We start from the raw sequence: 27,239 nt of genomic DNA on the forward strand, positions 1-27,239 counted from the left end.
TTCGGTCGTAGACGAAAACGGAGCTACAAACGTCGAACGGTTTGGGCGAGGCTTGGAGGCGGTGCTGGTAGACGTGACAGAGCTCCACCGGTGGTCAGCTCCCGACGAGGTTGGACAGCGAAGAGAGCGACGTCCGCAGCGCCGGCGTGTTTGGCTCCCGTTGCCGCGGATGCTCCCGAGCTCCTATGGAAGAAAGAGGGCATTAGGAAGACGCGGAAGGACACGGAAAAGACCAGGGAGGCGTTAGAACGAGGAGACAACCTTTACAGCGACTGAAATCGTCGCCGGCGTCGGAGAAAACGGCGGCGGTTCCTCGACCAAATTCGGGCTACTGGGAGCCCGAGGGGAGATGGGAGTGGGACGTGGTGTTGTTGAGGTCAAGGAGGTCTCGGGGGTCCTATTTATAGGCCAGGAGGTCGAGCGACCGCGCAGGAAAACGCGGCGGCGGCCGGCAGAACGACTTGCCGAAATCGCGGCGCGCGGGTGGATTCGGAGGGGATAGGGTCGGCGCGCGCGGGAATAGGGGTGGCGTCGCTTATCCCTCCCCAGGAAGCTGCACCTAGACGCGAGGGAAAAGCCAGGAGGCGCTGGGTGCATGCGGTTTCCGCGATTCGTTTCAGTTCTGTTCGTTTCAGCTCAAGGAACGACCCAAGGTAGGGGACGATGGTGGGGCCTAGCTATCGGTGCGACAGAAAAAGTATAGAAGAGGGGGAAAAAGAAACGAGATGGGAGACGACTGATTCGGTGTAGCCAACGTGGTGCATCGTACGCGTGACTGGAAGTGGCAGTTCACGTGCACGTATGACTTCTACTCTGATTTCTTTCGTGTTGTTTTTTTGTTTGTTGTATCTTTTTCTTTTTCACTAGAAAAATACATAGGGCTTTTAACATCAAATTGTTTTCTGTAAAAATAATATCAGAAACAAATTCTATAAAATCAAAATAAGTATATAGGGCTAGGGAAACTTGTTTCCAACCCAAATGAAATTTTATAAATACATTTCCTTTGCAAACCTTTGGAAAAGTCATTTCATATCCTCTCTCGAAAAATTTAGAAAAGTTTTAAGAACATCCAATAAATCCAAATGCAATCAAATAAAATCCAATTGGAATGAACATAGAAGTTCGTCACCCTTTGTTCATTGATTTAAACAAGGTTTAGAAGAAAATTCAATTAGCTCTCAAAAAGTTTTAATTTCTTCGGAAATTCTACACACATCAAAGCACTCATTCGATAAAATATTTATTTTATTTAACATTCCAAAATGGTAAATTTTGGGATGTTACAGTGCCGGGAAGAGCTTCGAAACCCTCCCGAGCTAGGGTCGGCGATGGCGGCCGCGACGGAACTTTTCGTCGATGGAGGCTCGGGTGTTTAGGTTTTTCCCGAGATCGTGAATAAATAGGCGGAAGGGCGAGGTCGGCGGACGCCTGGGGGCCCACACCACCCCATGGCGCGGCCAGTGCCTAGGCCGCACCATGACCTGGTGTGGCCGCCCTGTGGCGCCTCTTCATCTCTCCTCTGGACTCCGTCTTTATTACGGTAAAATAGGAACTTTGGCTTTTTGTTTCATCCAATTCCGAGAATATTTCATGTACAACTTTTCTGAAATATAAAACAACATAAAACTGGGAACTGGCACTGTGGCATCTTGTCAATAGGTTAGTGCCGGAAAATGTATAAAAGTGTAACGAAGTGTAAACAAAAAGAAATTGGTGTAAAACAAGCATGGATCATCAAAAATTATAGATACGTTTGCAACGTATCAGCGCCACTTGTGCCGTCGTCTCCAGGCCTGTTGGTGCCTATGGTGGTGATGGAGCTCATCGGCGTAAAGCCGGCGTCTTACCTGGGCTTGCAGCTGCAGCGACCGCGCGAGCACTGCCTCGCCATGCTGTAGCTTCTGCTCCCAGGCACACGGTAAGATCCTTACTTCCCTCTCCTCTCACATCTATGTTTTACTAGGCATCTACCTTGCTCCTCTACTTCTCATGCTTCATGATGATCAAAAGATCATGCATGAATGCTCTCCTTGCCATGCTGCTTCCAATTCCCTCTCTGGCTAGCCTAGTTGCTATGAATTGCTTGCAGTACCAAGCTGTTTTGGTATTTCTAGTGGTTCCAGAGATGATTTTAGCTTGCTCAAATGTGCATCTCCATTACTAGTCTGGTTGGTTGCTCTGTACCTCCTCTCTGCAACCATGTGAAGCTATCTACTTCAATTATCTTGCCATGGTTACTGAATCCTTGCAAGTGATTGGGTTCTGAGCACTGGGTGATTCAATCCTCACCTGTGCCAGGTTGTAATTGATGTCTAATCCAATTATAATTGACTGCTAATTACTTGCATGTGTTCAGCGAATGAGTTGTGCTTGTATTGCTTAGAGTGGTTGCCTGACAAGCACTGCATGATAGCCTTGTTTGCTTTACTAAGCCTTGGCTTCAGTAGAGTATCATGTGTAGGTCATGCTGTTGTTGCTTTATCAATTAGTGCTATACTTGTTACTGGAATGTGCTCTAGTTGCTTGTCTTAAGCAATAGTAATTGGCTATGCCTCTGTGTACTTGCTTATCACTAACTAGTGAGCTAATGATGCTTACTGGATCCTATGTATGTGTTGGCTTGTGGTGGTTTACTGCCACTTGTAATTGATGAACCATGTGTTGGTAGTGATTCGGTTGGATTAAATGATATCCATTTGTTTCCATGTTGTATTGGAATAAATAAATGTCTAAACCTGTACAAGGTTATGATGGCTTGCTTGTCTGTGTTGCTTGCTTGGTTATGTTGCTTGCTTGTTCTGTGACCTCAGTATCCTGCTACTGTGGTATCCTTTTATGAAAATAGTGATATCCACAGTAGGGAATCATGTAAATGAATGCCCTGTGGTATCCTTTTAAAGAAAAAGGATGGTTTCTAATGGTTTTGAACACTAAGTGATGCTAGGTGATTTAGTTGGTCACTAAGACTAGTTTATCTGGATAATTTGGATAGGCTGGGTATATTGGTTTACTTATGCATGTCCATTTACTGGATTTACTAGTATTGGTCCGGCTTCTCTCTTGCCAGCATCACTTGGTCTATACCAAGTGATGACAAATCCCTATGGAGCATCTGCTCCACACCATGTGTGTGTATGAGCATGCTTATGATGGATTGGATCCTCTGGATCCTTTCCAGGTATTAGTTATACCTTGCTCCAGCTCCTAGATTAATTGTTTTGTTGATGAAGAAGCTTTGTTGGTTGATTTGATCAACTGGCCCTTCTCCTCCCAGCTCCTGGATGTTCTTGACTTATGTCACCATGACTGTTGGTTTGGTTTCGTTTGGTGTGGTGTGGTTTGGTTTGATGGAACTGGATGAACTGTGAGGTTTTGTTGTGTTCTTGCTGATGAACTGATGTTCCTGGAGAGTTCATCCCTATCTAATGTTTATTGTGCTATTTATAACATCCCTGGATGCTATGCTTGGTCGACAGCACACACTTGGTTCTATGCCGTGGTGTCCTCTCCATGTTTCACCATGATGGTGAGTCATGGGAAAAGATATGTGGCCAAAGGCTTTGGCTCTGGTTAGGACTTGATCCCCCGGCCTGAGCTTATCTTCCTAATTCTCCTTATTTTTACTAGACAAACTTGGTTCTTTTCTTGTGTATCTTGCAGATTTCAAATGGAATCAAGAGTAAAGATGATCAAGTGAAGATTTTTAGAAGAACTTAGTCTAGGAAATAATTCATGTTGTAATCTTCATTTTTATTTACTCATTTCTTATTTGTATTTGATCATATTTATTGTAATATCAATGAATTATGTAAAGACAATGTATCATGTGTGATTTATCAATAAATCTCAAGTTTTCCTTATGAGCTATTTGTAATATTTATAATTCATTTATGGAATATGTTGTATAAATGTTATTTTGGTTTGAGTTATGAATTATGAATTCATTTGAATTATTGTTTACTTATATTCCTATATGTCTGAAATTCAAATTTGAAATGCCAATTCAAACTCCTCTCAAAACCCAAACTTTCAAAAGAGGTCATGTCGAAATTCATAGCACTCTCATCACTCTAACCCTATTAGCAACGAGAGAGAAACCTCGACCACTCTTAGGTGTTATGCAATTAAGCACGAAAATTTCCCCGTTTTGCGATGCAATGCACAACCCTTTTCTAAATCTACCCCGCGTTTGTCCTAAGTTCTGGGATGTTATACTATTCAACTTGCTAATAAAGAAGTCATCCGTCCTCTTGGCATGGTAAGAGATGTTGAAGTATTAGTAGGAAAGATTAAGTATCACGCTGATTTTATTGTGCTTGGTTGCTTCCAAGATGCATTTTTTTCGATTATATTTGGTAGACCTTTCTTACATACTGTTGGTGCTGAAATTAATTTGCGAAAAGAGAGAGTGTTTCTTAAATGTGCTAGAGAAAGGTTAGAATTTAATTTTTCCAAGTTTACTGATAAGCATTTAGAAAAGAAAGTTTCAAAAAGATATTGTGGAAACTCGTGCTTCCGTGACAGTTGCTTCATCGGACGCGGTGGAACGATATGCACTTAATCAAGAGGAACCATATAGTAATGAAGAAAGAGAAGCATTAGAACAAATTTTATCTCAACAACCACCACATTTACAATTGCATATTTTACTTGATAATCTTGGAGTGTTAACACAACCCAAATGAGATCCTAGTTTTCGAAATAAAACCTTTGCTTGATGATATGAAATATGCATAACTTGATGAGAAAAATACACATCCTGTTATTATTAGTGGTAATCTTTCAGGAGAAGAAGAAACAAAATTACTTGAAGTACTGCGTGCTAGTAGGCCGGCCATTGGATATTCTCTTGATGATCTGAAAGGTATAACTCTAACTTTATGCATGCATAAAATTAATTTGGAAGAAGATGCAAACTATTGTTGATTATCAACGTTGTCTTCATCCAAAAATGAGGGAAGTGGTAAGAAAGAGGTAATTAAACTCATTGAGGATGGAATTATTTATCATATATCTGATAATAAATGGGTAAGTCATGTTCATTGTGTACCTAAAAAAGGTGGAATCACTGTGGTTCCAAGTGATGAAAATAAACTTGTTGCTCAGCATACTGTTACTAGTTATAGAATGCGCATTGATTTCAGAATATTAAATAAAGGTACTCGTAAGGATTATTATTCTTTGCCTTTTATTGATCAAATGTTAGAAAGATTATTTAAGCATTCACACTTTTGTTATCTTGATGGTTATTCCGGTTTTCCTCAAATACACGTGCACAAAGATGATCAAGAAAATACTACTTTTACTTGGGGAGTGGTGTTTTGGAACATGGGAGCATATGCTCCCTATATTTTGAAATGCATCTTACGTATATTTTAAATTTTTAAAAAAATTGAAACAAAAAATTCGCACGTACATCTTCACGTGCTACGCGCTCACAAAGTCGTTTCATAAAAAATAAACTTATCATGTGACGTGTGTAAAAAAGACAAAATTCAGTGCTGAAAACAATGCTTTTCACACGATAAGTTTTCTCTTTTTTACATAGGCCACAAAAAATATTATTTTTTCGTGAAACTTGACGCATACACATATATTATGGAGATGTACATGTAGAATTTTTTATCAAAAATTTTCCACACTTCGAAATATGTTTTGTTGGTAGAGGGAGCATACGCACCCGGGAGCCGAATTGAATTTCTGCTTTACCCTTTGGTACTTTTGCTTATAGAAAAACACCATTTGGCTTATGTAATGCTCCTGCTACTTTTCAAAGATGCATAGATGCTATATTTGCTGATTATATTGAAAAAATTATGGAAGTATTTATGGATGATTATATTAAACGCGTTGGGACAGTTAAATTATCCGACACATCTCAAATTAACTGGGGTCGTGACTGGAGATACTCTAAATTCACCAAAGTGAGTAGAGGTGAAACAACCATCAGTACAAACACAGCCAAACTTTGTATCACATGAGCACACATATGAAACAAAACATTACCTGACACACATTTAACAAGCAGCTAAAGCAAGGGCCCGAATGCTAGGGATTCCGATTGTGTGACGTTGGATCACAGCGTGGGCGTTACCTCAGATGATCTGCTCTAGCGCAGGCTGGCCGATTTCAGCACAGGCCTTTGGATTTGGATGCCAAGATCAAACAGTCAAAACACTGACTGAAACTTACAGATTTGCCCCAGAGGTGGCGGCTTCGGTCCCAACGAGAAGGAGGAACGCAAGGAAGGTGAGCGATGCCTTGCATGAGGATTCTTGGCTCTCAGATGTGTCTAGAGAGCTATCCATTGATGGGTGGATGCAATGCACCCTATTTTGGGAGCAATTGGAGAGCATCTCGCTATGGCAACAGGCCGGATCGGATCGGTTGGAAAGGGTCGGCGTCTAGCCTGTATACTGCTAGTGCAACCTAGCTACCACATGCTCTGCCAAGGGAGGGTCACATGGAGTATGACCAAGCCGATATGGGGATCCTTTGCATCCCTAAAGTGCAAAATCTTCGACTGGTTGGCGATAAGACGCAGGTTATGGACTTCGGATAGGAGAGCTCGGCATGGCCTGCATGATCGCCCAGACCCTGCGCTACTTGCCTTTAGGACGAGGATAATGTTGACCATATCCTTTCGCAGTGCCCTTATGCAGAGATAGTCTGGTTTGGCTGTTTGAGAAGACTGGGGTTGCAGCTACAAGAGCCGCAGGAGAACACGAACCTAGAGAGATGGTGGACGGAGGCAAGGAAGAGACTGCGGAGGGAGGACAGGAGAGGTTTTGACACGTTCGCCCTGCTCATTGCTTAGACGCTATGGAAGCAAAGGAATACCCGTGTTTTCGGAAACTTAGAGAGACAGTTCGCATCCTAGACTTAGTCCTAGAGGAGTTTGGCCTTTGGTGGGCCACGAGGGGAGGGAAGCAGAGAGTCATGTTGCGAGAGTAGACCTCTAGGTTTTCTTTGGTGGTGTGCGTGGGTTGGCCCAAGGCAGATGTTCGCATCCTCTTTGATTTCTTGTAATTTTATTGCTCCCTTCTATAAAGATATGGCACGCTTTTGCGCATGCCCGCGAAAAAAAAAACTTGCAGATTTTTCCTAGATTGTCATATGCTGGATGACTCTAAATAATTTCAAAACTCAACACCTTCAGCTAAAAGCAGATACATTGTATTCCCATCTTCAATCACTCGTGGTCCAAGTCGATGTCGTCCCCCATCATAAGTTGCCATGATGCATTACCCTTGTTCACCAACCGGGATGACACCATCTGCTCGCTCATGGTATATCTTCTTGACTTGTGAGGATACGACCACAGCAGCAGTAATGGCCATCCGGCAGGGCGGTGGCCGGTAGCTGAGGTAGGTGCAGAAACGGTTCATTCCACCACTCCTCCACCTCGAGCGGAAGAAGCAGCTTGGATCCCCGGACGAGCAGCACGCGAGCCCTCGGTTGCGCCGCGGCTATGGGGAGCTTACGAGGTGGGTGGCGGACTGAGATTGAGCCACTTCGTTTTTTTTGCTAGGGGACTTATATTATTTTCGTTGTCGTGCAGGCAGCGGCGGCGGTGACGCAGAAGGAAGGAGCGAAGACGGAGAGATGGTCGGGCTACCGGCTTTGGAAGTAGCGCTCGCGTTCCCGCAGGCCACGCCCGCGTCCCTGTTCCCTCCCGCCGGTGAGATCTTCGGCCCTGCTTCATTTCCTCGTCTTCCTTGCCCTTTTTATAAGGTTTAATTACAGGTTTTGGTTGTACATACTGTTTCACATTGTTTTATATTTTAGGCTGCGAGAGTAGTAAAATAAGTGACCTGAATTTCCGTAAAGTAAACGTGATAGTATGCTTTGTGAATTTAATATTTCTCTGGATTGGTCGCTTTCACAACTATTTTAGCAACTTCGCTTGTACGGCCAAACTGGAATTGACAGGTTGTTTTCTTTAAATTGTTGTCAAAGTAGTTTGACTTGGATATATTCACAAAGAATTAAAGTGAAAAAAAAAATGAAAGTGGTCGTTCCACAATCTTAAACCTGCTTATAAGCCTACTATATATAAATTAATTTTTTTTGTCGGTTATATAATTCAACATTGTATCTTGTTTCTTGCGGACTTTGATTACTAGTACATATTAGTCTACAACATGTGAAGTATGCACTGTGCTACACATTACCTTGTTGTAACTTCATGAATTGTTGCTTGCAGTGTCGGACTACTACCAGCTTGATGATTTACTCACTGATGAAGAGAAGGCGCTTAGGAAGAAAGTCCGTGCTATTTCGGAAAAAGAAATCGCACCCATTATGACCGAAGTATGTTCTTGCTGCTTGCATTTCCCAACCAGTTTCATGTTCTCAGAGAAATAGCATACTAGAATCTAGACTAGTTTTATGGTGCAACATCAAACATGTCTTCTTACTGAAACCTTGTATTACATACTGTTCCTAGCTGTCTTGTCATATCTGGATGTCTACTCTTCTTTGTACCAGCTCTTGTGCTAAACTAATGCCTGGTGTGTCATAAATTTTGTTATATTTCTTTTGTAGTACTGGGAGAAAGCAGAATTTCCATTTCATGCCATTCCCAAACTAGCAACTCTTGGATTAACCGGACTTACAACGAAGGTACAAACCACTCAATCTTTTATTCATGATATACCTTCTTTTTTTTTTCTTTTTTTTTTTTGAGATTTCCTCAACTTAGTACAGCTGTAGTATCTGAACTTATGCACTAACACACTCCACACGCACACCACACGCACACACACCCCTAGTGCACAAGCTAGATAGCACACGTACTAAACCGCGAGCCTAGTCAACTCCAGGGTTAAACCCTGTGGCAGTGGGAAGCACTGCAATACCTCTAACCGAACCGCGGGAGGAAATTAACATTTTTTATTCTGGGGCAGAGCCCCCGGTGAGACACCCGGAAAATCGCTCCCTCTGGGAGTCGATCCCGGGCGGGCTGTGTGGCCACCGCCAACCACAGCCACCGAGCTGCACGCTCGTTCTCATTCATGATATACCTTTTTTTTTTTAAACGGAGGCAAAAGCTTTGCCTCATTCATTAATTAAGAAGAGAGTGCTCAGTTTTTAGGAGAAAACCGGGCAAAAACCTACAATCACCGGGCCAAGCCCACACAACCACATCCAAGTAAAGAAGACCCAAAACATCAGGGTCACACCACTCCAGCCAACACATGAGACCACATGGCGACACGTACAAACACCCAAACATGCCACACCAACATCGCACCAATAGAGCCAGATCATGACATTGGGGGCACTCATCAAACCACTCCGGATCCAGGGTAGGCAGTAGCCAATGTAGCGAGAAAATCACAAATCTCTCTAGCGACGACAGCTCTAGGCGCTGCTACCGACAGTCCAGACTTAGCAACCCCAATGCCAAAAGGAACCACCTGCCTCTCGGACCCGGACGAAAGAGAGACATCAACATCAACAACACCACTCCTCTCAAAGCCAAGTGCCTGACTCGGCGGAGAAGCCACATCTAAAATCTCATGCGAGTCGGACTTCGCTTCGTCGACTGAAGGAGGCATCACCACATCACCACATAAATCCAAAAGCTCAGGCATGATCTGCATGACCGGAGCCGTGACCACCGATCCCACCTTAGCGCGTGGAGAAAAACAACCAAAAAGGCTCGCTTCGCTCGCGCTCACTTTACCACCATCAGGCGGAACCAAAGGATCGCCAGGCATCCGAGAAAGCTTACCCAACACAGCTTCTGCACGATCCAGAAAACCCCCAAACGCCAGCAACCAGCCGTGCAAGGAGTCAACAGCCTCGTGGAGAGGACGGATAGCCTCCTGAAATAACTCTGCCTGCTTCTCCAAAGGGGATTTCCTATCCACCGAGGCCAAAGAGCCAACAGGAGCAGACACAACTGCCGCCCAAGACCGATGGCGAGGCACATTGGGCGAGAGCAAGGGCTCAACCTGGGCTCGGCGAGGAGCAAGCGCTTGGCGAGGCGATGGCACGACATGGCATGCTAACGAGCTCAGAGGGCGCCAAGCGTTATGGCAGTCACGTGCCCGATGTCCGTTCTCCAGGCAACGAGAGCACCTGAAGGGATCACAGCAAACCACAGCGCGGTGACCAGGAGCTAAACATCTGCAACATCTTCCCTTAAGCCAAGCGGGGACAGGACGCCGAGCAGCTGGCAAGACTTGCGGGGACGGGCGACGACGGCCGTGTCGCGGCAACACTTTCTGCCATCCACCACGCCTGTCCGCCACACACTCCACCTCCTTGCCACCAACCCTGACAGCAGCAGCCGCAGCGTCGAAGGTCTTGGTGGCTGGCGGCGTTCTGGGAACTAGAACCTCGTCATCGCCTTCATCATCGTTGTCCACGGCGGATACCCAGGATGGCGGCCATGGCACTGCAGCAAGGGGCGGCGCCCCATCTCCCACCTGAGCGCCATCATCAACAGACCCCGGCGTCCGAGGGACAAGCTCTTCCTCGTCCTCCTCGCTATCGGCCCCATCGGAGAACCCAAACCAGGACGCGACGATGGGCGCAGGGGCAGGCGACGCGAGGAGGGCTGGAGGCGCAGACTCCGCAGCTTGCACAGGCCCACCACCAACCAGCACCAACGGAGCAGCCCACGGCGTGGTGGAGGGGGCCGGCGGTGCTTGGAGGAGGATCCCATCGGAGTTGGCCTTCTGCGTAGCGTCCGAGAGCAGCTGCGGAGACCGCACAACCACAGCACCTGCAACAGCATCACCCACCTGAGTTGAAGCAGCGCTGCTCGATGTTGGCAGGGGCTTCAGCTGCTCGATGATGGCCCCAACAGCAGGGACAGAGGGCGGGCAGGGGAGCAGTGCGGACGCCGCCATAGGCCTATGAGGGCGGCAAGCACAAGACAAACGACCACCAATGGCCGGGGCGGCCTTGCGGGAAGCCAGGGCTGCTGCGGCCAACGCGGAAGAAGATGCGGCTGGCAGGGCCGGAGCGGCCGGCGGGGCCTGCACGGGGAGCACCGTCGAAGTGGCCATTGAGAGCCTACCCTGGGAGCGCAGGGTGACCGCCGTCGAGGGCACAGGCTCGCAGGAGGGTGTGCAGGGCCTGGAGCGGAAGCCGGTGCGGCAGCACCGCGACGCCAGCAAACCCGGCCGTTACATGCCGCGCATGTGAGTCAGCCGCCCGCCAAGGAAGCTGCCGACGAGGATGAAAGGCGGCCGCCGCGACCCGGGGAAGCAGCGCCGGACGTCGGGGTGGATGGAGAGAGGTCGCGGAGGGGAGTCCGGATCTGGTCGCGGCGGTGGGAGAGGACGCCGGTGGAGGGAGATCAGGCTGGCAGGGACGGCAGTTCCCCCCGCATCGCCATGGACGCGTTCCCTCTGTGTATTCTGTGCACAAGCTGGCTCATCCAAGCATTCTCAAAACGGTTAGAGCATCTCCAGTCGCGTCCCTCAAAAAGCGTCCGGCACAAATGATTTGGGGGACGTTTAGGACCGCGCCGGACAAAAAGAGACAAAAAATCTGTACAAAAAAGAGGCCCTTTCCAGCCGCGTCCCTCAAACAGCGTCCGGATGCATGCATTTTAATAGAGGGGACCACCCCATGAGGGAAAAGTAGGTGAGAGAAAGTGTGGGGAGAGAGACTAGCATGTGGGGACAAGGGGCTGCATGCATGCATGTGGGCGCTCATTTTGTGTCCGGCGTCCCCGGTAGAGACTCTAGTATGGAGTCTCTACCGGGGACGCCGGACACAAAATGAGGCGCTATTTAGCTTTGGGGGACGCGACTGGGACGCGATTTTCCCCATTTCTTGTCCGCCGTCCCCCAAACGCCGTTTGGGGGACGCGACTGGAGATGCTCTTAGGTTAATATTCATGATATACCTTGTAATGCGAATTCCCTCCTTGGCAATCGATCGCTCGAGCGATCTGTTTTCTTGCGCGGCAGCGCTCGCGCCATGCGCGAAATCAATTCCCTTTTTTTGTCTCGTAGTGTTTAATTACGTTCACACATGTAGCTTTGTGTTCACACTAACAGTCTCACGTTCACACTTGCAGGTTGCATACGATCAACAGCGTTCACATCGCATGCATGCATAAAGTATCTCATGGGTTTGCATTTAATGAGCCAACTTTTCGGCACGAGGCTAGCTCTCACAAGTTCGCTGCATGCATGCACAGAGCATCTCACTCTGCACGACGCATACTTTCAATTCTCTTTATTTGCAATTCTCTTTTGACAATTCCCTTTTTGCAATTCCCTTTATTTTGTTATTTCGTACGATAATTCATGTTTTTTTGGATTAATTTTTATAATTCCCTTTTTCGGGCCAGTGGTTTTTAAGGGGGAAAATAACGGGTGGGAAGATCCACTTGCAACTCAAATAAACTACCACTTGCTACAAAAAATTAAGTACTGTTTTTAAGTTGTAAGCTAACAAAAGTTGCTAAAATATTCTAAATAAAATTTACTTTTTAGGGTTGCTAGGTATTTATATTTACCATTGATAAATAACGGGGCACCGGGTTGATAACTTGTAAACAAAAAAAGAGACGCTACATATTTTGAATTAAATAAAAAAATTAGGGTTGATATTTATTTATATTTACCATTGATAAATAGCGGGTCACCAGATTGATAGCTTGTAAACTAAAAGAGAGTCGCTAAAATATTTTAATGAAATACTTTTTAGCGTTATTATTTATTTATTTTTACAGTTGATAAATAACGAGGCACAAGTTTGATAGCTTGTAAAATTAAAAAATGTTCGCTAAAATATTTCTAAATGAAATACTTTTTAGGATTGGTAGTTACTTATAATTACCATTGATAAATAACGGGGCTCCGGGTTGATAACTTGTAAACTAAAAAGAGTCGCCAAAATATTTGAAATAAATTTAGATTTTTAGGGTTGGTAGTTATTCATATTTACTATTGATAAATATCAGGACACCGGGTTGATAGCTTGTAAACTAAAAAAGATTCGCCAAAATGTTTAAAATAAAATTAACTTTGGGGTTGATAATTTTATACATTTACCGTTGATCACTCAATTACGAAGGGGTTGATTATTAAAAACAGAGAGGCTTGATAACTTTTAGCCCGAAAAAAAGTTTCTCGAAACATATCAACATGGGTGCTAGTTTTGAAGATCTCGTCGAGACGGATTTATTGGTGAAAGCGGATCTTAATTTGGAGTTGTCGTTTGAAAGTTAAATAGTTTTGAATTTTGAAATTTGGAAAAGATTCAGTGACATCACTAGATTCGTCTATTTGTGCATGTATGCATAACTTTCCCTCAATAACTCGCATCGAGGTTGATAATTTTATACATTTACTTGTTGATCACTCACGAACGGAGGGGTTGATTATTCAAATAGAAAGGGTTGATAACTTTTAGCCCGAAAAAAGTTTCTCGAAACATATCAACATGGGTGCTAGTTTTGAAGATCTCGTCGAGACGGATTTATTGGTGAAAGCGAATCTTAATTTGGAGTTGTCGTTTGAAAGTTAAAACGTTTTGAATTTTCAAATTTGGAAAAGATTCCGCTGACATCAGCAGATTCGTCTTTTTGTGCATGCATGCAGAACTTTCCCTTAATACCCTCGCACTGGGTTGATAATTTTATACATTTACCGTTGATCACTCAAGTACGGAGGGGTTGATTATTCAAATAGAAAGACTTGATAACTTTTAGCCAGAAAAAAAGTTTATCGAAACATATTAACATGGGTGCTAGTTTTGAAGATCTCGTCGAGACGGATTTATTGGTGAAAGCGGATCTTAATTTGAAGTTGTCGTTTGAAAGTTAAAACGTTTTGAATTTTGAAATTTGGAAAAGATTCCGCTGACATCAGCAGATTCGTCTCTTTGTGCATGCATGCAGAACTTTCTCTCAATACCCTGCACCAGGTTGATAATTTTATACATTTACCGTTGATCACTCAAGTACGGAGGAGTTGATTATTCAAATAAAGAGGGTTGATAACTTTTAGCACAAAAAAAAAGTCGTCGAAACATATTAACATGGGTGCTAGTTTTGAAGATCTCGTCGAGACGGATTTATTGGTGAAAGCGGATCTTAATTTGGAGTTGTCGTTTGAAAGTTAAAACGTTTTAAACTTTCAAATTTGTTTCTTTTTACATGCATGCAAATGTACGGCAAGGAAAAACGCGTTTACTCCTAATCATGTCGGAAAGTGATCGCTCGCTAACCTTCTGGCGATCGAGCGCCAGCTAGGGCAGCCCCTTGTAATGTTGGATTTGACCCGCAAATACAGTGCAAGATTTTTTTTTTTCTTCATGAATTTTGTGACGTTACAGGGATATGGGTGCCCAGGGCTCTCAGTTACAGCTAGTGCTATATCTATAGCAGAAGTTTCAAGGGTCGATGCAAGCTGCTCCGCATTTATTCTAGTCCACTCCTCTTTGGCAATGTCCACAATTGGTAAAGCAACTTTTTAAAAAGATCATGTTTTATATTCTGTTAGACTATGACCAAAAACAACACTTGAGCTCGTGTTTCAATTCTGGATGTTGTGTGAAGAACAGCCCTTTGTGGATCAGAGGCTCAAAAGCAGAAGTATTTACTATCATTAGCTCAGTTAAAAACTGTTGGTTGCTGGGTGAGTTACATTATCCGGTAGCTTATGTGTACAATATTCACTGTGCTATTGTTACTATATTCTCTTCCTAAATGTGTGTCCAATTTTTGTAGGCTTTAACAGAGCCCGATTACGGCAGTGATGCAAGCTCCTTGAGAACTTCAGCAACCAAGGTTCAATACTTATCACTGTATCTGAGAACAATTTAACCCCTTTGTTTACTTACCTAATCGTATTATACTATATGCATCGACCGATGTAGAGGCCGGGAGTTCCCCTTTGTTGAAAAAAAACTAATCATGTTATGTTATCTTATCTTTCTTAAGGTACCTGGCGGTTGGCATTTAGATGGCCAAAAGCGCTGGATAGGTAACAGCACCTTCGCAGATGTGCTCATAATTTTAGCTAGGAATGCAGACACAAAGCAACTAAATGGGTAATCATCTTGTTTTGGACTATTGTTGATAGCATGGGCTTTGATATCATGTACATGTTTGTATGAAGTTATTTTTCTGCTGATTAATGCAAACTACCCTGGCTGTCGATGATATACTCTCTCCAGATTCATTGTGAAGAAGGGAGCTCCTGGTTTGAGAGCCACAAAAATTCAAAACAAAATTGGACTCAGAATGGTTCAGAATGGCAATGTTCTTCTGAACAAAGTATTTGTCCCGGAAGAAGACAGAATAACAGGCATCAATTCATTTCAGGATATAAGCAAGGTACCTGACACCCCTAACTTCCCCGCTCGCTGTAAGCCTATTGGAATGAGCTGCTTGGTCCTCATTATTTACTCTTGAACCGCTGAAACAGGTCCTCGCGATATCGCGTGTTCTGGTGGCATGGCAGCCAATTGGCATATCGATGGGCGTCTACGACATGTGTCATAGGTGCATATCTCATCTCTCCTTAGCTGTATGCAATAACCATTCTACCAATCAATACCTATTTGACTTGCACATTTGTCTCTGGATAGGTATTTGAAAGAAAGGAAACAGTTTGGAGCTCTACTTGCTGCCTTTCAGCTCAACCAAGAAAAACTTGTTCGGATGCTCGGTAACATCCAGGCAATGCTTCTTGTTGGCTGGCGCCTATGCAAGCTCTATGAGTCGGGTAAAATGACACCAGGCCATGCTAGTCTAGCGAAGGTTCATAAGTTGCGAAGTACCTAGCAAATGTTCTCCTTGTTTGACACTTGTAGATTATACTCCTTTTGTTCCATATTAGTTGCCCTGATTTAGTGCCACTTTGTTCTAAATCAGCGACAACTAATATGGAACTGAGGGAGTACTGATTAACAATTGAATCCAGGCATGGATATCGAGCAAGTCAAGGGAGGTAGTTTCTCTAGGTCGAGAGCTATTGGGCGGAAATGGAATCTTGGTTGATTTTCTGGTAGCAAAGGTAAAAGGACCTACATCTCTAATTCTCTCTGAACATGGTGGATTGGGTTAGAGAATTTATGTACTACCTCTTACGATTTCTTGATGGCTAATTATTAGCCATAGTAGCTTGTGTCTTCTCCATTTTGCTTTGTCACATAAACATCACGCTCATAACAATCTCTAACTGTTGCAGGCGTTCTGTGATATGGAACCAATTTTCACGTATGAGGGTACCTACGACATCAACGCCCTGGTTACTGGAAGAGAAATCACCGGGATTGCGAGCTTCAAATCCGCTGTGTTGGCAAAAGCTCGACTTTGAATTCTTCCCCCTCCCCTTTGTGTTTCTGGTGTGTATGAGTAATGCAACATCTGCTCTTTGTACCTCTGCTTTAAACCCCTGTAGCAAAATTCTTTCTACTTCTTCCAAATACAGACCCCAGTCACCCCACCTTGTATTCTGGTAGGTATGAGTAAGATAGGAATAAATGCAACAGAAAAGGAGTTGCAAGGTGAATGAGGTCGGAGCTGGATTTATATGTAGTAGTACATCACATGGAGTCACCTCATGACCAGTGTTTGTGTTGAATCGTACCAGCTTATACATAATGGACCGATACAATTCAGGAGAAATTCCCTGTGTGAGCTATACCTCTAGGCTCTAGCATGATACAGATCGTGCCTTTTTTTTCGTTGATGACAAATATCCCTTTTGTTTGCTCCAATCCTAACTTTTAGCCAGCTGTGCTTGGGCGTCACGCTTGTGGGACCGTAGTAATCTACCACATAGAAACAACATGAGATAAAAAATACAGCTGTTATTTGATCTGTCTGGTGCCCAGGGGCAGGTAGATGTACCAAAATGCTTCCACATTAGAACAGCGAAGCTGCTTGTTAGGCAAAAATATCCTTTGATCTAACTTATGGAAAAGTTGAACTTACATGGTCTATGCCTTGCCCGCCAGCTTATATATAGATCAGAATTTATTCACTGCTTTGTGCAAAACGTATATAGTATATTCATTGGTGTACAAGTCTCCTTGCAGAAAGATCATGGAAATAGGAAATATGTTCATTTGTGAACAATACTAAAATAACGAACTTTTCATGCAAAACAAGAGAGAACATATTCACTGACATGCAGCAAGACATATATATAGTATGATCATTTGTGAACAATACTAAAATAACGACCTTTTCATGCAAAACAAGAGAGAACATGTTCACTGACATGCAGCAAGCTACTAAGTCTCTTCCAGAAGGTCGTGAAAATATTATCATTTGCGAACAATACAGAAAAAATAACCGTGTGCAAATATAATTGTTATACCAGCCATTCATCTCACGTTTTTCCTGTGCAATACCCAAATGGCCACAATATTTCTAATATTGCAAATGAATAAGACATACAATGTTTTCTATGCATAATGTTTTCAATGTTTTTTTTTTACTTTTGGGGTGCGTATCGTTGAAGTGGGATGCATATGCAATTAATTGCAGTAAAACAAACCTGCCTCTTTCATGGACCATCATTATTTGTGTGGAACTGGTCAAGTTCGGACTTTTGTATCTCTTCCAGTCAAAGAAAATGTGGAACAACCAAATATTCTTCTACCAGTAAGACTCATACAGTGCAGTTACCCTTTCCTGGCACTCAACCTGCAACAGCGTAGAATATTCTTCCGGTAGTACCCATGTGGTTGTGCTCTGCCCGTCACCTGCCAGGCTGCTATCGTCTCATTGATATCATCTTCATTTTATTCCACGATCTGGAAATGATAGTTGAGATTTGTAGAGTAAGTTAGGCTTATATTCATGAAGTAACACACATACAAAATCAAGAATGGATGTATAGTCACTCCACAGCCAACGGTCTCACCATATCATACCGCCATGTATCATGAAGACTCTTCCTTCTCCAGATATTAAAGCGTGATCCAGAAACGCATCCAACCTTTGCTCACAATGCCTCTTGTTGCCATCCTATTTGTGTTTCTTCTCTCGACCCTGCACATCCCATGTTCGACAGCAAGAAGCATGATTTCAGCCGGTGAGCGCCTCACCGGGGAAGACAAGCTTGTCTCACAGAATGGGAAGTTTGTGCTCGGCTTCTTCCAACCAGGCAGTGAGTACTTCTCCCAACAGATACCCAGTAACTGGTACCTAGGCATATGGTTTGATAAGATAACCAAGTTAACCCCAGTATGGGTTGCAAATAGGGACAGCCCGATTGTAGACCATAGGATTTCGGAGCTCACAGTCTCCAATGATGGTAACCTTGTCATCTTAAACCAAGACACCAAGTCGATAATTTGGTCGACCCATGCTAATATCAGAGCCAAGAACAATACAGTTGTGCTCCTGGACAATGGGAACCTCATGTTAAGAGATGCATCTAACTCATCCAACATCATGTGGCAGAGCTTTGACTACCCCACTGATGGTTTGCTCCCTGGTGCAAAGCAAGGCTTCGATAAGATCACTGGTTTGAACCGTCGCCTTGTCTCCAAGAAGAGCTTGATTGATCCAGCTCCTGGCCGCTATTGTGTAGATCTAGGCACTACTGATCCTGGCCAATTCCTCTACAAACTATGCAACTCTTCCATAGTGTATTGGTCTACTGGGGAATGGAACGGTCAATACTTCAACTCGATGCCAGAAATGTCTACACACTATCTTTATACCTTTGAATTTGTCAACAACGACAAAGAGGAGTACTTCATGTACCATTTGATAGATGACAAGCTCATATCCGTTAATGTTTTGGACATCTCTGGACAGGAAAAACAACTCATCTGGCTTGAAAGTTTACAAGATTGGGTGACGGTCTTCACCCATCCTAGAGATCAATGTGATGTCTATGCTACATGTGGACCATTCACACTCTGCAACAGCAGCACAGCCCAAGTGTGTAATTGCATGAAGGGCTTCTCAATTAGATCACCTAAGGATTGGGAGATACAGGATCGATCTGGCGGGTGCATAAGAAATATGCCATTGGATTGCGGTACCAGGAACCAAATTAAGCAGGAATGCTACGACGGACAAGTTCTACTCCATGATAGGAATTACACTGCCTTCAATGCCCACAGTTACAGAAGCTGTTGGGAGCATAGACGATTGTGCACAAGCTTGCCTGCATAATTGCTCTTGCACTGCATATTCCTATGGCAACAGATGCTCCCTGTGGTATGATGACTTGCTTAACATCAAAGAGGATAAAACTGAAACTACCAGTGACGGAGGAATCCTCTACCTTCGCATCTCTGCCAAGGAAGCAGAAAGTAGGAGACATAAAAAGAGAGGCAAAGACGTTATATGGGCTGCCACTGCTCCAAGTGTTGTTGCTTTGGGTTTGTTGACAGTTGTCATGAGGTTTCTGCTGATATGGAAGAGCAAGAGGAAGCAAGCTGCCTGCATGTACAATAATCTACAAGGTGGCAATGTAATCGTGGCTTTTAGATACATTGATCTGCAACATGCAACCAAGAATTTCTCAGTGAAGCTAGGGGAAGGGAGCTTTGGATCTGTGTTTAAAGGGTTACTAAGTGACTCAACAGCTATTGCTGTGAAAAGGCTTGATGGTGTCCATCAAGGAGAGAAGCAATTCAGAGCCGAAGTGAGTTCAATTGGAATTATCAAACACATCAATTTGATTAAGCTTATTGGCTTTTGTTCTCAGGGCACTAGGAGATTGCTTGTATACGAGTACATGCCAAATCTTTCCCTAGATGCACATCTCTTCCGCGGCAACACAAAGGTACTAACTTGGAGTACCCGTTACCAAATAGCCCTTGGAACTGCAAGAGGATTAGCATACTTGCATGAGAGTTGCAGTGATTGTATCATACACTGTGATATTAAGCCACAAAATATACTTCTTGACAGCTCATCCGTACCTAAAGTCGCAGACTTTGGTATGGCCAGATTCCTAGGGAGGGACTTTAGCCGAGTTTTGACTACATTTAGAGGAACTATAGGTTATCTTGCACCCGAATGGATCAGCGGAGTGGCCATTACACCAAAAGTGGATGTCTACAGCTATGGGATGATGTTGCTTGAAATAGTATCGGGTCAGAGTAACAGTACATGCAAAGATAACAGTAGCACTAGTGATAATTCAGCATATTTCCCAGTCCAAGTCGCAAGTAAACTTCTCGAGGGACACGTTGAGAGCTTGCTGGATGACAAGTTACTTGGTGATGTTAACTTGGAGGAGGTTGAGAGGGTATGCAAGGTGGCCTGTTGGTGTATCCAAGACAGCGAATCCAATCGACCAACCATGGGTGAAGTGGTTCAAATTCTCGAGGGTTTGTTAGAAGTGGAAGTACCCCCAATACCAAGAATACTTCAAGCTATTGCAGGAAACTCACCATAAACTTGGCTATATCCTCAGTGTGAAGGCTAAGTTGTAGTGGTTAAGATTAAGATATGGGTACTCGTTGAGACTTGCGTCCATGGTCCATAGTCTTTTGTAAGCATCTACCTTCTGTAACTTATCTTTGACGCATCCAAGGATGATACTATGGGAGGGACCGATCCCATTATTATTTGTATGGACCTGCTTCCATGGTCCATAATCAGTGTAAGCATATACTTCCATGGTCCATAATCAGTGTAAGCATATATTTTCTGTAACTTGGCATTTACACATTCCAGGATGATATTTTTTTGGAAGAGACATATCTCATAAATATTTTATACTAGGACTAGCCTGCTGGAATCTCTGTTACTGCTAATCTATGCTGGATGTATTGCATATCATAGTTCATAGGGTTAGTGCTACTTAGGCAATTCAGCGATTAACCTGACAAATATTTCCTCCCAACCATCCTCATTTTGAGTCAAAGTACTACCTTGAGTAGGTAGATTGTATTTCTCTACGGTTTTACGATTTGGGTCTTATACATACTTCTTTATGTGAAACAGCAGAAGAGTATCTTGTAATACTCGATTTTTTGTATTAAAAAAATGACAACTTGGTTTCTGCTAATAGAAATAGTGCAGCTTCCTATTTCTTTATTAAAAATATATATAAATAAATAGCAGTATAAAGAGTAAGGCTCGCTGTAAGAAAATCAGTTCACGAGCGAATTCCCAAGCGTTATTGCACAAATGCAAATACTTTTCGAAAGATGGCAAGAATTTTAGTTACAAAAGACAGCATTCACACATGAACTATATTGCTAAAAGCCAAAGGACGACGAAGTCGAGGTTTCCGCGATTTGGATTTACCGGTTCCAAGACAAAAGACATGTTATTGCACAAATGCAAATCTAGGTTATTTATCTTAACAATCGCAAATACTGAATCTAAATTTATAGGCAACTGGAACGGGCATCGTCCAAGACAAAAGACATGTCAAACACGAGTGAAAGATTTTCGCGATTGTTAAGATAAATAACCTAGATTCTCAAACACCATTCACACATGAACTTATATTGGTAAAAGCCAAAGGACGACGAAGTCGAGGTTTCGATTTACCGGTCGCCCGTTGCAGCCGCCGGTGGACGACCGAGCCCCGCCGCGACCGCTCTCGCAGGCCGGCTCCGGCCTCAAGCTCGCTCGCTGCCGTCGTGGCGGACGGAGCCGCGGCGTTGCCTCGCAGCATGACCCATTTTGTCGGCACCGCTGTCCGCCGGAAGACCGTCGCCGTCCCTCGTTTCCGGTGGGCCTGAGCCCCTGACACGGAATTTGCTCGGTAGCGATTCCTGCCTGGCTGAGCCGAGCGTTCTACGGTCCAAAAACGCCCAGATAGTCAGGCCACACGGTGCCTTTAACAGAAGCTCGAGACTATACACAGTGTTCGGGTTCGGGGCGTTTGGTAGCCTGCAGATAACCTAGGTTTGGGAGAAAAAAATTAGAGGTCGTTTGGTATCCATCATTTGGGCCTGGAATTCTAGAATTCATTTTGGAATTTCATAGGTGGGCTGTTTGGTTGCCACAGAATTGTGCTGTCATTTCATTTAGGAAAAAAAAAAGGAATTCCAGCAAAATGACTCCATGGGTAAACATGATTCCAAGCTGAGACCTGTCATTTGCAATTCTCTATGGAAGCCTCTACACATTCAATATTGAATTCTGCTGTCATTTGCAATTCCTGTGGCAACCAAACAAGTGTCTATTTCTAAAATTACAATGTAAATGAAATGAATGCATGTATTCATTTTAAAATGCTACAAACGAAATGAAAGCTTGGCTTCCAAACGAGTCTAATTTAAATTCCTTATAAAAAATCTCGGGAGGAACGGTCGAATTGATCGTTCCTATGAAGCCTCGTCTATTGTTGTGGAAAACTGCACACCATCGTGTAACCGTTGCATGCGTGTAGAAGCGTGGAAGACGCCTCATTTACTCTCATGTACACATTCCACTTCCAATCACAACCCTCTCTTCCCTCAATGACATAGCCTCTCACAATCTCACCTATATCCACCGCCGCCTCAATGTCTTCCTCGTCACCTCCACCCCCTCCATCGGAGGCTTCCGCAGACAAGCTCCCTCCCCGGTGTTCGGACATGCGCATGCATGATCCACGACTACGAAGTCGGTGGACTCCGCGATACGGCGGCGCAGATTGACACGTCCTCCCACAATGCTGGGAGAGATGAGCCGCCTCCAGCGGCATCACATGTGCTTCACCAGGCGACCTCTGCCAGCGGCGACAACAGGGGAGGCTTCGGTGGAGGGGGCGGCGGCCGACTGGATGGGGGAAACCCTCCCTCGGGGGAGGGGGGAGGGGGAGGGTTTCCTATACTATGTCTCCTCAAGGCACTAACTTAGCTGAGCCCATTCGGCGTGCTCAGGTCTTTGCCCAGGAAGAATGTATGGACGACATTATCATTGCCACTGATTGCCTATCTGTGGTGCAGCCGACGCGTTCTTCCTCGACTGATCAATCCAGCTCACTAGCTGTGCTCCGGTGATTAAAGATATCAAGAGGATTGTGGTCTCCTTCAGCTCGTGCTCTTTTATTCACACTAATCGTGCGCCGAATGTTGCTGCACATTGTTTAGCACTATTTGTGTCGAATCCTTTTTTATTGATTAATAAAGTACACCCGTTTCCCTAAAAAAAAACTTGGCCGCCAGATCCGTGGCTAACGAGCACCTTATGTGACGGCAGCGACTCTCCGACAAGCTCCACAAGGACTAGAACCGGAGCTAGGGGCAGATCTATGGATGACAGTGACACACTGACACCCACCACGTAGGGGCTACAACGTGAGTTCGGTTTCTTATGAGGAACATACATGAACATTACGACATAGCACGGCATCCATCGAATGAACCATATCAGATTCACTCAACAAGGGAGTACAGCAACACTGTCATTGAGTTCCAGAAAATATCAGAGTACAGAACCTCCCAGTGCTGATCATACACTCAGTTATGTTTTACAAGATACAAGGCGACCTAGCTTTCTCTCCGAAAATACTGGAAACAAGAAAACCCAGGAAACCATCTGTATGGTGTGATTCATGTCTGTCTGTCCATTAAGTTAAGCTAACACCCTAGTGTATCTTGGAAGGGAGGAGCAAGCTCAGGCTGGTAGCTCTAGCTTCACATTGTTCTTCCAGCTGCAAATTGTTTAGAATGTACGGTCAGTGGAAAGCAAACATTTGTGGTGACTAGGAACCACGTATGTACGGTGATCGTGCTACATAGTACATATCGCACAAAATATGTTCTCTAATTAGTGAGTGAGTTATTACAGGACACAAGGCTATCCATTGGATTAATATTTCTGGACTGTATGGATTGACTAGATAAAATCCAACTCGTGCTTCATATTAGTACAGAAATGATACAGTGAAGCGAAGAAATACCTTAGTATGTAATAGTAGAAAAAATCACCATACAACAGAGTCTGAACGATACCCGCAATCCAGCCTGCATTGAAAGATCTCAGTTACAAAATGAGTAATCGGTCACATCCACTATAGGAACGGGAAGGTATGGTGCATAGAGTCCATACTTATCCAGTGAACAAAATGGGGCTCAGTGAAGTATCGGTAAATCCAGTTAAAGATATAAAGTACGCGGTAGGCACTGCATCAACATCAGGGTAAATATGTCAGAAACATTTATGTAGTAGAATCGTTCCTCGAGCTCTAAAAGGGAGAATGAGGTCTCGAGATGATAATTCAATACAAGAGCACGGCATTAGGAAATTCATATAATTAACCAAGGAATCTATACTAGAACACAATTGTAAAGAAAGGGTACATTCACCGGTATGTTATATATAGGCAGCTTTTATCGTACAAAGTATAGTCCTAAGCTTTATTTGTTTCCATGCAAATGCAAAATAAAGTTTGTGTCTTCAAATAAACTAGAGCAGACGTTACCCCAGAAAGAAGACATATTGGGCAGTCAAGTTGTCAATATTCCTCGTGCGCTGTAGCAGCACAAGTTGTGGCAGAATTGCTACAGCTTCCAAATAAATGGAGAATGCCCACATCACCTGTCCAGATTAACGGCACAAATGATCACAACACTGCAGTCCAGACAATAAGATTTCAACAATAGTATCTGGTAACACCCATCACATCACACCACCATACAATGGCTTTAACAACTAAGACTCAAGTGCTACTACAAACTAAGTGTGTAAAGATTTTAGATTTGGCATCATAATAGCATCAGTGAGAATGTAGGAACCAACAAAACTGACCTCTCTAAAAGTAAACTTTTCATTGAGGAGGAGACCCAGAACCAAACATGGAAGCACTATGAAATGATGACGAAAGGTGTCATGCTCCTTGTCATAAGTTCTACGCACAATCTTGTGCCTTCTCATGTACCAAACTATTGTGAAAGAGCTTGCCAGGAAGACCAGCTTCATGACAGTGTTATATAAAGATACAAAATGAACAAACAAGTCCAAGTAACGAGCTGCAAACACAAGTGCATATAGCTCCTGCGTCTTCAGAGATACGCCTGCAATAAGTTGTCAAATATAAATACAGAAGCCCATCAAACTAAGTGCTAACATAGACTTATGATAGTAGTATGAGTGTACATAGAAAGCACGGAAAGAACCAACTTCAGGTTTTTACGGAGCAATGTGGCTTATACGGAATTTGGCTCTTCAGCGGTTGTGCTATTAGCCTGTTATATAGACCTACAGCTAAGTCTAGAAGCAGTGTCATTGTGCCATTTATTCTTACCTAAGAGTTCCCTCAAGACATAGCTTGCCCAAGCCATAAACATTCTGAGCATGAGGACACTGCGGGTAACTGTCTAACGCTGATAATTATATTAAGTTTCTAAATTCGAGGGAAAATTCCTCCTCCAGATTGATATTCAGCGCTCAAGATTAGCTAGCTCGCTTGTGGCCCACGAAGGCATGAAAGAAACTAATAAGGCCTAAGTATAGGTACATAGTTAAATAGAGTGAACTTCTGGCTGCACACACTGTACTCTATCCAACATGTCAACAAATCCTCGGACAGACCGAATCTTCTCGGTGCAGACTAAAAAGTGTCTGAATCAAGCACCTAATAGTTTTAAGCTTCTAAAATTTAAAGGCATTTAGTTCAATACAATCGTAAAAGGGATGTATCTACTTTCTCTCCATTATAAGGACTCCTTTATTGAAATATTTTAAGTGAGGGGCGTTTATATGGTGATATGATCAAAATAAAACATCTGATGTTCAGCAGACAGAGACAGAGACAGAGCATCAGCCTCTGAGTGGTCTATACGGTTATAACAGGGTCATCCAGTATATACTACCTCCTGAATGGCCAGTTGAAGGACCGCCGTCTCCGCCAATTTGGGTGTTCATGGGTTTGCCTCCGAGCCTTCCGATGGTCAGGGCAAAACATCAGTGCTAGGCTGTGTTTGTTGTTTAACTCTTTACCCTTCAGTACTTGATTTGATTCATCAAAGAAGCACCGGTGGCACAGTGAACAGGAGAGTATAAGTATATTTGGGCAGCTAATATGCGCCGTTCATGCATTCAAATCCTTGTCTGACTTTCTCTTTCAAGCATATACAACTGATGATAAAATATTAACTCATAAGTGGGAAACTTACTGTTCCACTCTTATTGTATTGAATAACTAATGTGTTCTTATGTAGAACTCTACAAAAAACAAAAAACAAAAAAAGAATCCTTGCTTTGGCGTATCCAGCAGTATTACAACTTATGCTCCTTGCATGATATGCTTCTAATTATCATCAACTGGGAAATTAATTGGTGGAAGTAGATGTCGAGGTTCCTAGCTGTGTTGGAAGACAGACAATGGTGTCATCTGTACTTTAACTTATGGTTCTTTGCCACAGTTTTATGAAGAAAGAAAACAACTTATTTTGGTGAAATCGACCTTCCCTCGTTTCTACCAACAAATTCCTGACTCAACCTAACTGAAAGTGCATTGCACACGCCACCATATCCCCAGTATCGAGCGCTCCAAGTTTGGATACACGGAAACGAGGAAAACCAACAGATAAAATTGAAGAAACGCGCTGAATTTTTCGCTCTGGCCTATTCCTACTCATATTTCTGGTTCCAGGGGGTGTCTACCGAGTTACCTGCGCATGACTTGATGGTGTGGATCTTGAGGAGTAGCACCACCACGCTGACGAGGTGGGTCATGTCCCCGGCAAGCCGGAACAGATTCATCTCCGCTTCCCTTCGGGTGGAGTCAGAATGGTCGGGATCAAATCTCTTGGGGTCTCAGATCTCGTCGGCGGCGGCAGCCTCTTTCGTCGGCGTTGTCTGCTGCGGAAGAATGGGCCGGTTTAGAAAGCCGGTTTTGAGTCCAATACTCGTGTATAGGGTGTGTGTAAAGGTAATGGGATTTTCCCCACACCAAGTCTCGTGCGCAAGCACACGTAACACAAGGTGTAAGGGCTTGTACAACAGTTTAGACGAATGCTGTCTGTAGTATCGTGCTATGTCATATATAGATCACACTATAGACACCCTATACAACGAACTGTCTATTTAGTTGTCTACTCGAGGCCTATAATCACGCTAGGTAAACCCACGTCCAGCGGTGAGCAGCAACCGAAACAAAAAGGAAAAAACTGTAAGCAGCAGACACCCCACGTACAATGGTAGAAAGGCTGTCGTTAAGCCCCAATTTTAGTGGGATTAGACCGTCGGTAATTATACAGACGGGTTGCCCTCCTCTCTCTATTCTCTCCCTTCCACCTAGACCTAGATAAGAATCCTACGTGTTCTTCATTACAGCAGCTGACTGTATGCCATTGTACATGCCCTAAGTAGAACCATTTTCCTTGTA

The 27,239-nt window shown here is 43.8% G+C and overlaps 2 protein-coding genes and 1 pseudogene across 2 annotated transcripts; 2 read left to right on the forward strand and 1 right to left on the reverse strand.

Annotated features, from left to right (window-relative positions):
- Nucleotides 1–7,474: 7,474 nt before the first annotated feature.
- Nucleotides 7,475–16,604, forward strand: LOC124646664 (acyl-coenzyme A oxidase 4, peroxisomal-like). The gene is made up of 13 exons (XM_047186753.1): nucleotides 7,475–7,490; nucleotides 7,565–7,684; nucleotides 8,210–8,316; nucleotides 8,551–8,628; nucleotides 14,317–14,440; nucleotides 14,545–14,618; nucleotides 14,711–14,770; nucleotides 14,924–15,033; nucleotides 15,160–15,319; nucleotides 15,411–15,487; nucleotides 15,574–15,745; nucleotides 15,909–16,001; nucleotides 16,176–16,604. Exons 1-13 carry the CDS (start codon nucleotides 7,475–7,477, stop codon nucleotides 16,302–16,304), a joined length of 1,320 nt encoding a protein of 439 aa, XP_047042709.1. The 3' UTR covers nucleotides 16,305–16,604.
- A 1,343-nt stretch (nucleotides 16,605–17,947) lies between these two features.
- Nucleotides 17,948–20,360, forward strand: LOC124646665 (annotated as a pseudogene).
- A 2,936-nt stretch (nucleotides 20,361–23,296) lies between these two features.
- Nucleotides 23,297–26,727, reverse strand: LOC124707270 (ER lumen protein-retaining receptor-like). Its single transcript, XM_047238934.1, has 6 exons — nucleotides 26,524–26,727; nucleotides 24,659–24,924; nucleotides 24,333–24,448; nucleotides 23,960–24,033; nucleotides 23,811–23,874; nucleotides 23,297–23,561 (listed from the first exon to the last, which is right to left on the reverse strand). The coding sequence occupies exons 1-6, from the start codon at nucleotides 26,612–26,614 to the stop codon at nucleotides 23,525–23,527; spliced, it is 648 nt and encodes a 215-aa protein (XP_047094890.1). The 5' UTR covers nucleotides 26,615–26,727; the 3' UTR covers nucleotides 23,297–23,524.
- Nucleotides 26,728–27,239: the final 512 nt, after the last annotated feature.

This window comes from Lolium rigidum, chromosome 4 (assembly GCF_022539505.1).
Source record: "Lolium rigidum isolate FL_2022 chromosome 4, APGP_CSIRO_Lrig_0.1, whole genome shotgun sequence".
In the NCBI taxonomy this organism is placed as follows: domain Eukaryota; kingdom Viridiplantae; phylum Streptophyta; class Magnoliopsida; order Poales; family Poaceae; genus Lolium; species Lolium rigidum.

What these genes read in the sequence shown, in the direction of transcription:
- LOC124646664 (XM_047186753.1), top strand. An exon ending in CATTTCAGGATATAAGCAAG is followed by an intron (nt 15,320 to 15,410) that starts GTACCTGACACC and finishes CCGCTGAAACAG; the next exon opens with GTCCTCGCGATATCGCGTGT. An exon ending in GTCTACGACATGTGTCATAG is followed by an intron (nt 15,488 to 15,573) that starts GTGCATATCTCA and finishes GTCTCTGGATAG; the next exon opens with GTATTTGAAAGAAAGGAAAC.
- LOC124707270 (XM_047238934.1), bottom strand. Translation starts at nt 26,614, where the DNA reads ATGAATCTGTTCCGGCTTGCCGGGGACATGACCCACCTCGTCAGCGTG. An exon ending in CCATTTTGTTCACTGGATAA is followed by an intron (nt 23,875 to 23,959) that starts GTATGGACTCTA and finishes CTTTCAATGCAG; the next exon opens with GCTGGATTGCGGGTATCGTT. An exon ending in TTCTACTATTACATACTAAG is followed by an intron (nt 23,562 to 23,810) that starts GTATTTCTTCGC and finishes AACAATTTGCAG; the next exon opens with CTGGAAGAACAATGTGAAGC.